The sequence below is a fragment of the Magallana gigas genome, chromosome 2, assembly GCF_963853765.1.
Source record: "Magallana gigas chromosome 2, xbMagGiga1.1, whole genome shotgun sequence".
Classification (NCBI taxonomy): domain Eukaryota; kingdom Metazoa; phylum Mollusca; class Bivalvia; order Ostreida; family Ostreidae; genus Magallana; species Magallana gigas.
This window is the reverse complement of record NC_088854.1, coordinates 52,083,647-52,099,218: the sequence shown is the minus strand read 5'-3', so window position 1 is coordinate 52,099,218 and position 15,572 is coordinate 52,083,647. Positions and strand designations below refer to the sequence as shown.

The window sequence follows — 15,572 nt, the reverse complement described above, 5'->3', positions numbered from 1 at the left end:
TATTATATATAAAAATGGTAAACTTCCGCCTAGTTTCGGTTTGTCTTTTTGTCGCGTTTTTAAGTTGTACTAACTCAAAATCTTTTAATGTTTTCGAGTTTCATCAATCTAATTCAACTGTAAGAACACCTGCTTCCCTGGTAAGTTTACATATACGTGTTATAGGTATGTTGAAGCAAAATAAAAGAGGGTTTTAATCAAACGGGCCTTAGTCAGTCTGAGTATTATATATATTACAAAGAGGAAGTGAAACAAAACATGATATCATGATCATTGTGTATCGAATTATTGTTCCATATTGTAATTTTGTAGAAATCAAGAATACAAGAGGGTCTTTATAAATTAAATGGTGCTAAGTCTGGACATACGAAGTTTTCACATCTTTCTCAGGAAGAATTTGAAAGTAAGTTCGAAATAATCCATGCTCTAATCTCAGCATAGTAGAATCAAATCAAATTAAAACTCTCAGCAAAACACTTTCTTTTGTGTAGCCTATAGATTTGTCTATAGCATTATAACTAAATCATCAGCATTAGTCTGATTTCTGAAATGAACTAATATTCAGGCATGGGGAGAATAATAGGGAACTACCAGGGACGTATATACTAGTATATACGTCCCTGGAACTACCATGGGCGCACTCCATCTTTATTAGTGAATATAATATATTTCATTCCCATACTGCATAAACTACAATGCCTGGCTGAAATTTGTTGCCATTGTATCTTACTATAACCACAGTGGGCAGTGTCCATAATGAATAAAGTTTCAAAATAAACTTGTTTCAAATGGCAATGATGTATTTATAAACAGCTAGTTTACATTCCCATTTGACCAGTTGTGGTGTCTATAAATACTTTTAATATGCATAAAATAAAACTAACTTTGATCACTTTTGATCGAAATGGGAAGTTGCATGCTTTGCGGTTTATAAAGGTTTAGGGTTGAAACATTGTTATACACAGATAAGATGGGGAGTGCCAATTATGGGAAGCACTTGAATTTCTTCTTTTTCACAAATCTTTGCCCTCTGACTTATAAGGAAGTCAATACATTAAATACATTGTATGTGGATTTTATGAAATTTGCCTTTGCTAGAATATTTCAATTAATTGATTAAGAATAGCCCAGACAATTCATGTCACATTTGATTCTATGGTTTTTCTTTTCATTCTCTGCAAAGATATCATAAATATTTTTGCTTGAATTAATCCTAGATTTGATACTTAATTTGCAGAACAATACCTGAGTGACTTGAAAGAATCACACTTTAAAATCCCAACAGTACAGAAAAAGAAAAATTTGTCCAACAACTTACCAAAGAGAATTGACTGGTAAATATAATGAATAAATTTTTGTCCTAGGAATAGATGTATACATATGTTAAATTTAAAATACATTGTAATTCAATTTTTTAATCTCTTTTTAGGAGGAATAAGGAAGGAGTGAGTTATGTGTCTCCTATTAAAAATCAAAATAAATGTGGAGGATGTTGGTAAGTTTAAACAGCATTCATATTTCAAAGATTTATTTATTTCTGCCGATATTGGATATTCCATGGAATCTGTGAATGTTATTATTCTAAAAGAGCTATTCCTTTGTTGTAGGGCTTTCAGTACAACAGAGACTGTGGAATCTATGTACGCAATCTCACACAATGTCACTCCCCCCCAACTCAGTGTACAGGAAGTCATTGACTGTTCCGTCGGTAACAATGGATGTTCTGGAGGCAACACTTGCACTGCTCTAGCATGGTTGAATAATGTATATGTCTGATCTGTTAGATTTTCATTCTTAAGATACATGTACTAGTTTAATATATTAATTTCTTTATCATATATCATTTTTCAAATACTGTATTAAGCACATTATGTGTTATTATATCGTTGCATGTACATGTACTTTATTCTAGAAATGAAAAATTATACAAGTATTTAATTTAAAAGGATGTGAATCAATGGCATGTAAAACAATGCACTAAACTTGCTATTCATGATCAAAGACTTGTGATTGATTTGTATAATCAAACTTGTTATTAGAATAGCATAATAGTGCGACATTTTCACACCATATGGATGTATTTATAATCATAATATTAGATTGAGTAGAACAGACTGAAATAGTGTTCAAAGGTTTTTTCTCTTAATCTTTAATTTAGTAGATGTACTTGTTTAATTTGGCCATTACAGAGTCAGTCGCTCTTGGTTTATGAGGAGGAGTACCCCCTGACAGACACCTCTGATTACTGTAAACTCTTGACCAAATCCTCCAGAGGAGTGACTGTCACAAACTACACCTGCAATAGGTATGCAACACAAATTAAGCGACAGCTACACCTGTAATATTAATTTTATCTAAATACTATACATTATCCAATAAAAGGAATGGCTAAACTGTGTATCTTAATTGATAAACTGTAAGCTTATGAAATTTTGATGCTGAGAAATGAATTTGATTATTTTCATGTAAAATAACAAGATTTGATTTAACATTTTAATAAATATATAAATAAATATATGTTTGACAATGTAAATAGATATTGAGTACCTTCTAGCTTGGATGAAAAAAAAATCAGAAAATATTAAACTCATGAACATAAGATAGACCTATGCTTGACTGTGATATAATGTTACAATAATTGACAGATTTGTAGGAAATGAGGAAGAAATGCTGTATCAGTTGGCCTATGTGGGTCCTCTGATAGTGGCGGTAGATGCCACCACCTGGAACCACTACCTGGGGGGAATCATTCAGTATCACTGTGGTATTAGGCTTAACCATGCGGTGCAGATTGTAGGGTATGATCTGACAGGTAGGTTAGGTACCGGTATGTGTTGTATGTGTACATATGTTAAGTATGTGTATATGTGTTGTATGTTATAAGTATGTGTTGTATGCATATATTTGTTAAGTAGGTGTATATGTGTTGAGTATGTGTTGTATGTGTATATGTGTTAAGTATGTGTTGTATGTGTAAATGTGTTGTATGTGTATACATGTTATATTGTGTGTATGTGTTAATTATTTGTTGTATGTGTATAAGTGTTAAATATGTGTTTTATGTGTATATGTGTTAAGTATGTGTTGTATGTGTATATGTGTTAAGTATGCATTATATGTGTTAAGTACGTGTTGTATGCATATATGTGTTAATTATGTGTTGTATGTGTATAAGTGTTAATGTTGATAATAAAAGTGTTTGTAAAAATGAGATTTATTTTTAGCTACATGTACCAGAATGTTCATGCACTTGTTTAATGTTTTGTAGGAGATGTACCATTTTACATAGTGAGGAATTCATGGGGAACTGATTTTGGAAACAATGGGTACCTTTATATCAAATATGGAGAAAATGTGTGTGGTAAGAATTCTTTTTTTGGAGGGGGTACTTTTTAATATATCAAATATGAAGAAAATGTGTTTGGTAAGAATTTTTCTTTCTTGGAAGCAGACTGCTTCATCAAACATAATGAAGATTTCAAAAAGGAAGCTCAAATGTTTTGATTTGTTTCAGGGATAGCAACAGAAGTTTCAACTGTTAGAGTCTTATGACCTTACATAGTCATGTAGTACCAAAGTTGACCACTCGAAAAAGAAAAAAAACGAAAGAAGAGCCACAGTCTATGGAAAATCTTTGAATATAAAATAAACATTTTTATACATTGAACTACAATATGAACCTTTTTATATATTGAGGTTAATGAATTTTTGTGCAATAATACATGTAATATGAAGTTAAAAAGTTAGGCTGTAATTTATGAAATAGCTTATTAACAAATACAAATCTGAAAGTGTTTACACTTTTTGTTCTTTTTGACATATTACATGTACATGTATTAACATCATTTGTTTGAGAATGTATTTACAAAATACTTGAATCAATGTTTTGTTTTTTTTCATCTTTTTTTGTTACTTCATAATGCATGTACACCCAGTAATTTTTGAGAGTCTGCTCTCTTCCATTTTCTTTGCATGAATTAGCTCACGGATATAAATGTCAGAGTTTCCATATGTCTCACTTTTTTACATATACCAATGGATAGACATTTATCATGAGGTACTTGTTGATCACAAACAAGACTTACAAGGTTATAACAAATAAGTAGCATATTTTTTCTCTAAAATAATGATGTATTGATCTTTTTAATATGCTCTGTTTTTGCTTGTGGAATAGCCCAATGAAAAAAACTAAATAAGATTTCTGTTTGAGAGGTTAAATATTCTTTAATAAAAGTTATGATTTAAAAAGCTTGATTTGAAATGTTTTAATTTTTAAGGTATCTGATCCATAATAGCCCATGTTCAATGAATTGGGATGCATGACAGATATGTATTTGCTTAATACTCAGTATACTTGGACATATTACTTTTCATGTTTAAGTATCAGTAAGTAAGAGTGGAATGCGTTCTAATACATATAATTGACTTTTTCCTGTTATCAAAGAGTTGCTCCCTTTTGCTTTTAATCAATAAAATTCAATTCTAAAAAAATCTATTCGGTATAAAATTTTTTTTAAATAGTTTTCCTATTCCTAATAATTAAATGAATCTCTATAACAGAGCAATTATTGATCATCATAGTAGTTACTTTTTTATTAGCTCACCTGAGCTGAAAGCTCAAGTGAGCTATTCTGATCACATTTTGTCTGTCATCCGTCCGTATGTCCATAAACTTTTTTTCATTTTCAACATCTTCTCAAGAACTACTGGGCCAATTTCAATTAAACTTGGCACAAATCATCCTTAGGCAAATGGGATTCAAAGTTGTAAAAATTAGGGGGTCACACGTTTTTTCAAAGGGAGATAATTAGAAATTAATGAAAAATTTTGAGAAATTTTCAAAAATCTTCTTCTGAAGAACCATTAGGCCAGGAAAGCTGAAACTTGTGTGGAAGCATCCTCAGGTAGTGTAGATTCAAAGTTGTGAAAATCATGACCCCGGGGTTAGGGTGGGGCCACAATGAGGGGTCGACGTTTTACATAAGAATAAATAGAGTAAATCTTTAAAAATCTTCTTCTCAAAAACTAACTAATCAGCCAGGAAAGCTGAAACTTGTGTGGAAGCATCCTCAGGTAGTGTAGATTTAAAGTTGTGAAAATCATGACCCCCCCCCAGGGGTAGGGTGGGGCCACAATGGGGGGTCGACGTTACATAGGAATATATAGAGTAAATCTTTAAAAATCTTCTTCTCAAAAACTAATCAGCCAGGAAAGCTGAAACTTGTTTGGAAGCATCCTCAGGTAGTGTAGATTCAAAGTTGTGAAAATAATGACACCCCCGGGAGTAGGGTTGGGCCACAATTGGGGGGGGGGGGGGTCAAAGTTTTACATAGGAATATGTAGAGTAAATCTTGTAAAAAAATTTCTCAGAAACTAATTAGCCAGATGATTCTTTATAATTGTAAAGACTTTGGCCCCAGGACAATTCTTCGGCCTCACAAGAAGGTTCAGAATTTGATGTAGGTTTATATCCCATATATAAACAATTGTTAAGGATCTTTTTGAGAACTTCAATATGTGATATGACTATAAAAACATCCTGTTAGAAAAGGGACTAATGGTTATAAACATAAGAATATCCAGGAGGGGAAATGGATTTTTTTATACAGGATCTACATGTATTATTGTACATTGTCCAGATGGTTTGTATTATAACTCGATCCATTAAGCTAATTTTATCATACCTATTGTTCATCCGGTGAGCGATGTGGCCCATGGGCCTCTTGTTTAAAAAAATGTGCTTGTCCCCTTAGACCTTTATGCAATCTTCATTAATTAATTACTTCTTAGTTAATGATATTTTTTAAAAATTTATTTCGGTTATAAAAACATGATTGATATCCAAGATTATAGAATAACTAGGTCCTAATATGGATCGGATACCTTAATAAAAAAGATAACATGAGACAGAACGCTCTTTATAAAAATTATCGCAAATTCAGAACTACATGATTATTTGTTTAACTCAATTTTTGAATAAATGAGATTTAGCTAGATGTATATATTTTTAAATCTTACAGAATATATTTTATTTTAATTTATATGCATTTCTAATTAGATGAACATTTGATTAATAAACATTTAACAACAAGATGACATAAGTTATAAATGTGCATTGATTTGTAAGGTCTATAACAGCATTTTGCATACTTCCCGGAACTTTAGCGTTTGTTCAATTTGAAAATTGTTGTTCTTTTCTTTATTCTTGCCAATCGTATCCGGTAATTTGCGCATGCTCATTTTGAATTCTATGGAAACAAACAATATGGCCGACAGCGAGTAAAGATTGTGCAAACCTTGAGGGTTTTGCATTAATTTAATGGAACTTACGTGAAATATATGTCTTTACACATAACGGTAACGAGTATTCTGGTTTGCTTCATCATTTTAAAGGTTAAAAAATTATTTTTTAGTCGAACTTATTCAGCTAATATGAATTTTATATGACGTTGAGCAATGCATCACTTTAGTCTCAGGGAGATTCGATGTTGCTGAGATTATGCATCACTCGAGCATTTCAACAGTTGCTAAATTGAATGCTTTTGCAAAATATTTTGCTATTTGTTACTATTAATCAAATCAAACTAAATTAAAGGAAACTTCTCGCTAATTTGATATGATCGATAACTATTAAATAAAAGAGCATCGCTAATATTCTTTAATTAATAATTAACCATCTGTGAATTTTTCAGGAGGTGCATGCAATGTTTTGAAAATCATCCAAAATGCCAATCACAAAGATTCCAATTATTCATAAGTTTGGGATAATTTCCCATAGTCAGCGATTAGAACTCCAGGAGCGTCTTCTAAAACAATCCTATTTACAGAGTCTGCAGAGTCAGAAGGCACTTGTTAAATCTAGGTAGGTTGTACTGACATAAGACCAATTCTTGTCAAGGACCATTCTTCGCCAGTGCATTGTTATGTAATTTTATAAACACATAAAATAATGTACAAAAAATGACATAACAATGGACTGGCAAAATGGTACTTGGTGAGAATTGGTTGTGTTTTCATTTTCTTTAAGAAAATTCATGTCTCATGATAGTTGGAGGTTTTTTAATGATTTATAAATATTTTGATATGGGAAAATAGAAACTTATTTTCTTTTGAAGTAAAAATCCATTAGAAGTTTCCGAAGAATTTATTCGGAATTACAACAGTAGCCAAGATTTAGAAGACAGGGAAAAATATGAAGTGACAGCACACAAGATGTTAGAAAGAGCAAAGGTAGAGTACCATTGTGCCATAAAAGTGGTAAAACTCTTTAAATTGGTGTATAACATCAATGCAAAATTTCAAATTTTTCTTACTTTTTATTTTTGTTTTAGAGGAGAGCTGGCCTTCGAAAATGTGGCACTGGTCCTTATGTCAATCTTCCTATGGCTTGGACTGAGTTAGCACAGCTTGCACAATGTAAAGGGAAGATACAAGAAGGTAAGGCCTAACAAAAAAATAGGTTTGTTTTCACTTTCAGGCTAAAAAAAATTAGGGTCGGTAGGTAGGCTTTTTTTTTTTTCCTGTCCATCTGTTCAATTGTGCATATTAAACAATTTATCTATTGAACTGGGTAAGATAAAAAAAAAAAACAAGTATTTGTTGTCATTGTTTAATTTTGTCTGTGCAAGAAATTACAATATTTACTTTCACCCTGAATTTTACATTTCTCGAGCTCAACTGGCACGACATGTGCTGCCATTTGTAAATAACAAACATCTACACAACACTGATGACATCTAAATAAGTTCTATAAGCGTTTTAAAGACTTAAATTTAGAGGACACAATAAATCTTTAAATTGGATAAAAACAAAATTTTAACAAAAAACGGATAAAAACGGAAATTTAAGAAAAAAACTCAGAATTTTTTTTAAAGTTTTTTTAAGTTAGGGTCGGAAAGTTAGCGGAAACAAACCTATTTTTTTTGTTTGTTGGGCCTAATTATGATTTCCAGGAAAAGCAGAATGATGCAGATTTTCACAAAACCACAATGTATGAATAACCTGTATTAGTCATCGACTCATCGGAATATGTATTTTTTAGATTTAAATGTATATGTAAATTAAATAGATTGAGAAGACACTATTTGGTTTGATTAATACACATGTAATAAGAAAGAGTATATTACATTTTTATGTAAAAAGTGATAAATCATTATATACCTGTTGCAGTAAATCATGATTATCCAATATTGTACTGTGATTTGTCCACCACACATTGTTTAACATCTCACTATTCATGTAATGAGAGATGTAATGCTTAAAGGATCTTTTGTTTATTAGAGTGCCTTGATGTGTTAATTACCTCCCTTGACCAGTCTCCTCTGGAGAAGTACCATATTCCTGCTCTGTTTTTTCTGGCTGAAACCATGCTATACTGGCTGAGGACAGACGCTGTCCATCAACCTTATCTCCGCACAGGAGAAATCAAACTACTGAAGGTGAGGCATGGTTTCTCAGAACAGTAGGGACTGTGAATTTCCTTATTTAAGATTCATTTAAAATTTCATGCAAATCATATTTGTAAAGTGTAATATAAGCTGCTTTGTTATAAATGAAATCAGTGTATTTATGGTTATAATTTTACATACATTTTATTAACTCTTTGTGTTTCTGGTTGTAGATGGGACAATTGACATTTACCAGATTATTCTACCATCACATGGCTGGACAGTTGCAAGGACAAATTGACTTCAAAAACCGACTCTTTACCTATCTAGATGGTACGACATTATCTTAACACTGCATTGTATTTATTTCATTGAATTGTTAAGCACTACTGGAACTTGCCAAAGACAACTGTCTCTAATCTCCTGTACATCAATAGAATGATCTTACACAGACCTTTAATGACTTTTCCAGGTCTTGGTGACTGCCAGGAGGCATACAGTCCCTACCCTAATGCACTCCTGTCTTTGCGATTTATCATATCTGTGGGTAAGATCATTATGGCGGATTCTCAGGTAGAGCCAGGAGAAGTCAAAGAGGGAGATAACATGACCATGTCAAAACCTAGGACACCTCTAAGTCGTCCAAGTGCTGTAAGTGTCTGTATGAAAAAACTTCTTTTAATTAAAGATCAATTAGTTTTGTTAATTGTTATATTGAAGATCTGTCCTTTGTTTATGCACTTGCGTGATTTTGGTTAAGCTTGGATTCTAGTTAAAAGAATGATTTCTGTACATGCAGATTTCTTGTACATGTTTGAGGTTGTTTGTTTTGGCATTAACTTTCAACCAATATATTTTGTACATGCATTTAATTTGTTTTTTATAGTACAGTGCTAAAAGCACAGCACAGTCAGGCTCCAACAGGCACGAACCAAGGGAGAGCACTCACTCAGCACACAGTGCAGGTGCTATTAGCAGCAGCGTCCATGACCTGAGCCCCACTCTCTGGCATGCGCTGGATGTATGGAGGTGTACTAACCACCTTGGTGGGGGACTTGCCGAGGCACTGAGGGCCCTAGCTACCTGTGGCATGGGACTGTCAAATGAAAACTGGTATTAAAAAAATCTCAACAAAACTGTTAATTATACATGCATCATTCTGTTTAATTTATCCTTGATTACCAGTACATTATTATTTTAACAGCGTAAGTGCACATATCTGATGGTCTTTTTCTTTTCTTTTCTTTAAGGATTGACACCATGGTAGCACTTGAAATTTTAGCGGAAGCAGCCAAGACTAACATTGCTGCAATGAAAATCCTCCACAGCTTAGCTCGAGGAGTTAGGCCAAAGGTCAGAGGAGGATCTGCACCAAGCAGCTCACGTTCTGACGCCTCAGGTACGGAAAACATATTTGTAAATATTTAGATTATACAATATGATATGGAGAAGGGATAAATAATTACATGTATTTTATGATCTATCATACAGATGTATACACTGTATCTACTGATGATGAGGATACACAAAGAGAGAGGGACTCCAAAATGAGCATTCCATCAAGCTCTAAACCAACTTTGAGCGACATCTATGAAAGAAGTGAAGAAGACAAGGATTCCGAGAAAAAGCTCTCCAGACATTCAAGACGTGGAGATGTGGAAATGACATCCACCGAGCCAGAAATCAAACAGTTTCCACTGCGAAGGTCCAAACCAGTGGCTCTTAGTGTTGAAAATCTAGAAAAATTTGACTCTAAATTGGCGTCCAAGGAATCTCCTAACACAGGTCTGAAAGGACCTGGCCCTCGGGAAGTCTCATTTGGGGAGATTAAAAAAGAGAGAACTAGTGTAACACAAGGATCCGACAGGCCTTGGGTGACCCAGGGCTCCATGCGTACTGGGAGTTTTGTCACCGAGCCCGTACCTGGCACAGGGTGGAGGGTGGAGGTGGGGTCAGATCTACCTGAGGGGCGGGCTTCAGAGGCCAGCTCTGTCCCCACATACACAAACCTTCCGGTAGGTACACCAGAGGAATGGTATTACAGATGATAAATTCCATTTCAGATCAATATATATGCCTCACATAAAATTTACAGGAAAGGAGCATTCACGTGAGCTTCCCATGAAACTTTTACATGGAACTCACTTCACAAGAATTTCATAAGAAAATAATTTTCTTGAATTTCCTGTGAACCTTATTTTTGGGCTAGCATTTTCAAATTCATATCAAACACACTAAACAAGTGAGTTTTTTTAGAGTTGAAATTTATCTGAATGATCTCTTCATGTAAATTTCATTTTTAAAATTTCTCATTATTTCATATGATATTACAAGTGCTAGTGTAGTTTTTTTTAATTTCTTGAGCTTCTGAATTGTTTCAATGATTCATTTTTCTTTCAAAGATTGCAGTTTTTTCACATGTTATTTTTATTTCATCATCTATATACTAAAGATATTTCTTGTTTCATATAGCGCCAAGACACCCCTGGCATCAATGGTTGGCACTGGGAGGTTGCCATCACTTACACAGACATTTTGTGTGATATTTGTCTCCATGGTGGTACAGCCGGAATCCAGAAGATGGCACTGATGGGAGTAAACAAGGAGCTGACGGACCCCTTCCAGAGGGGCTTTGTCAGTATCCCCCTGGCCAGTGCTGGACTCCTGGATCTGGCCTTCTTTCATGCCGCCAGTGAAACCAGGGATGGAGGTAAAGCACCATTGTCAACTTTATGAATCAACAAATCAGAAAAATTACTGTGGTTTTATTAATATTTGTGGGTATCAATTTTTTGTTGATTGAATGATGACAACAAATTCAATGCTATGTTTATTTGTGGCCAATGGTTTAAGAAATACAATATGATGTTAGATATTGCACTTTATGGAAAATTTTAATTTTGTTGTTCAACTCAACATAAATTGTCAAAATATTGGTATTCAACAAGAATTTCTGTAACTAAAGTATTTTGGATTTTGAGATCTGTCCAACAGAGAAACAACAATAATGAAATAATTACATAATTCATATACTTATAATTCTATACAGGAGAGTGAAATAGATTTCATACTTTTCTAGGTCCAAATGATTGGAGCTGGAGAATTCGCTTTGGTTCTATCCAGTCTCTTGTGAAAATCTGCCGATGTCTGTCCTCGGACAAGAACCGGGAAGGAATGAGGACAGCGGCATGGAACATTCTGATCAGGGCCCACTCTGTGGAGAAAGACGACCGAGTGCTGGAGGCCCTGAAAGTGGGACAGGTAGGAATTCATCAAACACATACATGGTTCTTGGCTTTATTTACCGGGGCATACAAAATCAGTTTTGTTAAGGGGACTCACTACATCTTCAAATTGTTTTAAATCAGCAGATAGTTACATGATTATGGTAAATAGCATGATGAATAAGAAGCATACAAGTCAAATAGGTGAAAAAATGTGCACTTTTGGATAAATAAATTATACTATCAAAAATTTGATTCAGTAAATGTGAACAAAAGCCCCAGGTGGATTTGAACTCATGATCTGCAGTTCACAAGCCTGATACTTTAAACCACTGAGCTATGATGATATTACACTTAATCGATTGATACGAACAATTTAACAAAATATTTAAATCGCCATCTTCTGATGTAGTATCTTAAAAAGTATTAGTCTACGTGAAGTGAGGTACCTTGATAAGTAGCTTTGAATGTTGATATATATCGTGAATTGTACTATTGCAGGTCCATACTGATCTAGAGAGTCTTCTTGCAAAGAAAGATGCAGTCAATCCCACAACCATTGGTTCAAAAATTGCCAGCGGTAAGCTTTCTGTATACATCCCATTCTTCTAGCGAGATGATTGCTTATTACCAAATAGTCCTTTTACTTCAATTTCATTGATTTTTCTATAATTCTATCTTGTATTCAGATATTCTATAACAGCTTTTTTTTTTACCTGTAGGATTATCAATGATCTACCTGCCACCTCTACCCCCTGCAGTAGAACCCTACATCCCCCCTCCAATGAAGCAAACCCCACCCACTCCTCCCCTCAAGAAGGAGCAGACACCCAGAGCAGACAAGAAAATGAGAACCTCTCTGAAGTAAGCACTCATCCTATACAAACATGACAATTATTTTGATGATATATAAAAATGATTCAAGAGTTGCATTATCAATAGTATTCACATAATGAACAAAGAACATGCTCCCTTTGTTCACAAAATGAACAGACTTTCATCATTTGACCTTGGTTTTGTAGGGAGGAGATAATGTTGGCCACTGCTCTCTATGAGGAGCCACCAAACTTTCAGATGAGGACAGGGTTTGATCTGAGAAGAATTGTTGAGGACCAGGTAAGTGAGCTCTTAATCCAAAAAAAAAAAATACGAGTTGTTTGCTTGCTTGAAAATAAAGAAAGAAAAAGTGAGTAAGCTCACATACCCTAACTCCCCCATTACTTGATAATTATGCATTATATACACTAATTAATTCAAATAAAGGACTTAGCTCACCAAAAAAAATAAACAGATCGAAACTTCTTTCAAACATCAATCTGATTAAAATTAGATCCTTGATCCACTCCTTATTTTTTTTAATTGTCTCGTGTAGCAACAATAAAAATGATAAGGAGTGGGTCAAGGATCTGATTTTAATCAGATTGCTGCAAATATGCACTTCTATTCTCTTGTCTTTAACAACACACCAGTACCTCTCTTCTTCAGGTTAGTTATTTGGTTTTTATCTAAATGCATAAAATGTATATTATAGTGGAGAAAGGAACTTCAAATAGAGCTGGAGGCAGAGGAAAAGGAGAGACAGAAAAAATTGGAAGCTCAGCAGAAAGAAGAGGAGGAAAGACAGAGAGAAATAGCTGAGCTGAAAGCTGGGAAGTTCAAGAAGAAGCCGAAGAAATCAGAGACAGAGTCTGGAGAGACAACCGAGAACAAGGCTGGAACCTTGGGGGAGAGGCCATCTGTGGAGGGAGAGGGGGGTAGTGAGAATAAAACATCAGAAGAGTGAAGGAGGGGAGACAACTCTGTTATTGAAATCTGTGATACAATGCTACTGCTGTATGCTAGTGTTAAGTCTGTGTTAAATCCACTATTGTACTGCTTGTTGATGTTTTATTTCTGTTATCTATAGATATGGAATATTAAATTCCATGAAAAGAAAGTTGTTTTTTTTCTAAATGTACATGTATTAAGGAATTTATCATAACTGTTACATTTTAGTCAACTTCAATTTTTTTTTACTTTATAAGAGGTTCAAAATTGGTTTTAAAGGGGCATGGTCACAGTTTTGGTCAAATTCTATTTTTTCTGTTTTTATAATTTACAATGCTTTAGGGATGCAATTCTAATGATCAAATGAAATTTTAGGAGTCAGTCATAGAGATATTGGCAAGATACATAGTTCACAATTCTTTGTCATGTAAACAAGGCTCGTGCCCTGTTTTTGTTTACATAAGTTCAATATACATATACCAGTAAAAAAATCTTTCTCAAACTGATTTGCCTATCTTCTTATTCATTTTAAGCATAAATAAACATTTCCTAACATTTAACACATTCATTTGAGGTCTAAAACTGGAATTTTCTTTTTAACATTCAAAATGTAAACAACAGTTTTGTTTACATAGCAAAAAATTGTAAGCTCTATCACTCGCTTACAACTCAACGAATGGTACTCAAATTTGGTTGCCTATTAAAAATGCCTTGCTGAAGCATTGTAAACATTAAAATCAGAAATATAATTTTTGTCTAAAGTCATGACAATGCCCCTTTAACTAACTATTATTTCTAAACTGATATCACAGTTTTCAAAAAAAAAAATTTTTTTTAAAAGCCTTTTGTTTTAACTGAAGTTTGAAGTAACAGAAAATGGGATATGTGAAAATATTTTTATTGAAAGTAAAAGAATTGAACAAATTTATTAAATAATTACTGACCACTTGTTTGTATTCTCGCGCTAAACATACAGGTTTTACTTATCGACTGATTGATCACACGTTATGTAGTATGATTGGACGCATGTATAGAAGTTCCCCACGGTTGATACTAATGGACTAAATAACTAGTGGTACAATACATCGACCTTGTCACCCGCGTAGCGTATAACACAATACATTCTGTCAAGTACTAGTTTACCGACGACTCGTTCTGCTAGAACTTTATGGTCAGACCTTCAGTAAAAGCATTGCACTATGTATTACATTTTACATACATGTACAATTAAGAACTGCGAACGATAGCATTGTCTTGCGGCCTGACTAAAAGTCATTTTTTAATAGATGTCGAAATAAATTTGTTTTTTTTTTTAAATAATGTATAAACATTTATACATGTATATTTTCATAAGATATAAATGATTTCGTCAAACAAAGAGAGAAACTTTGGGATTTTAGGTCAAAATAACTAATTTCTTAATAGAAACTAACGGAAACGGAATTTAACACCCCCCCCCCCCCCCCGACACAAAAGTTCCTTCTGAGGGGTTTTATATCTTGTTATTAAGCATATTCATAACAAAGGGTTTGTTGTTTCACGGGGGTGACATGTCTATAGACCAAAATACTTTCCAAAAAATGCATTTTGCATTGTAACGTTTCAAAAATTAATTAACGAATATAAATTTAAATGAAAATTTACTTTAATACATAAGGTAAACATGCGATTATTAAGTTTTTTATGCACATATCGGTCGCCAAAAAATATTTTCCTTACTCATAGCGACTGATTTCATTAAAGAAATTTTAGACCCCCCCCCCCCCCCCCGTAAGCAAAACGTTCGTTAAAAAAATATTATTTGACTATACAAATTTTATTTTAATATGAATCAATTAGGAATTGATTATACTTTTTTATAAGTAGATAACTTTGTTTTTGAATATCTGACAGAAATTCCGAAATATTCTTTAATGTAAAATTACCTCAGAACCATACATATATGTTCACACAGCCACCTGTCAAACTTTTCTTTCAAAACAATTCCTTGAACAATGATTTAACTATTAGAGTACAATGGGTTTATTTATTTTTTTATAGAAAAGCTTAAAACGTTGACTTGTGCCTGTGGTTTTCCATAAGTCATCGTAGGAAAGGAGGCCGTTTCGTACATGTAATTACTGTATATGCATGGGGTATAGCCCTGTTAGTTCAAACAATTTTGCTAATTTTGAACTTGGGAAAAATTTTGTTA

The 15,572-nt window shown here is 33.5% G+C and overlaps 2 protein-coding genes across 3 annotated transcripts; both read left to right on the top strand.

The window, feature by feature from the left end:
• Nucleotides 1-14: 14 nt before the first annotated feature.
• Nucleotides 15-3,631, top strand: LOC105335927 (cathepsin O). The gene is made up of 9 exons (XM_011440069.4): nucleotides 15-140; nucleotides 313-403; nucleotides 1,238-1,334; nucleotides 1,430-1,495; nucleotides 1,608-1,764; nucleotides 2,190-2,305; nucleotides 2,646-2,812; nucleotides 3,269-3,361; nucleotides 3,515-3,631. The coding sequence occupies exons 1-9, from the start codon at nucleotides 15-17 to the stop codon at nucleotides 3,550-3,552; spliced, it is 951 nt and encodes a 316-aa protein (XP_011438371.3). The 3' UTR covers nucleotides 3,553-3,631.
• Nucleotides 3,632-6,228: 2,597 nt separating this feature from the next.
• LOC105335872 (transmembrane protein 232) lies at nucleotides 6,229-13,880 on the top strand. Of its 2 annotated transcripts, none has more exons than XM_066077169.1 (16): nucleotides 6,229-6,357; nucleotides 6,693-6,862; nucleotides 7,116-7,230; nucleotides 7,332-7,437; nucleotides 8,281-8,438; nucleotides 8,621-8,720; nucleotides 8,860-9,038; nucleotides 9,274-9,500; nucleotides 9,638-9,786; nucleotides 9,879-10,402; nucleotides 10,860-11,097; nucleotides 11,467-11,648; nucleotides 12,113-12,191; nucleotides 12,334-12,475; nucleotides 12,634-12,727; nucleotides 13,143-13,880. In XM_066077169.1, the coding sequence occupies exons 2-16, from the start codon at nucleotides 6,726-6,728 to the stop codon at nucleotides 13,392-13,394; spliced, it is 2,682 nt and encodes an 893-aa protein (XP_065933241.1). In that variant the 5' UTR covers nucleotides 6,229-6,357; nucleotides 6,693-6,725; the 3' UTR covers nucleotides 13,395-13,880. The 2 variants fall into 2 exon arrangements, with proteins under 2 accessions (XP_065933241.1, XP_065933242.1); XM_066077170.1 differs by having other exon boundaries at nucleotides 6,247-6,393.
• The last annotated feature ends 1,692 nt before the right edge of the window (nucleotides 13,881-15,572 follow it).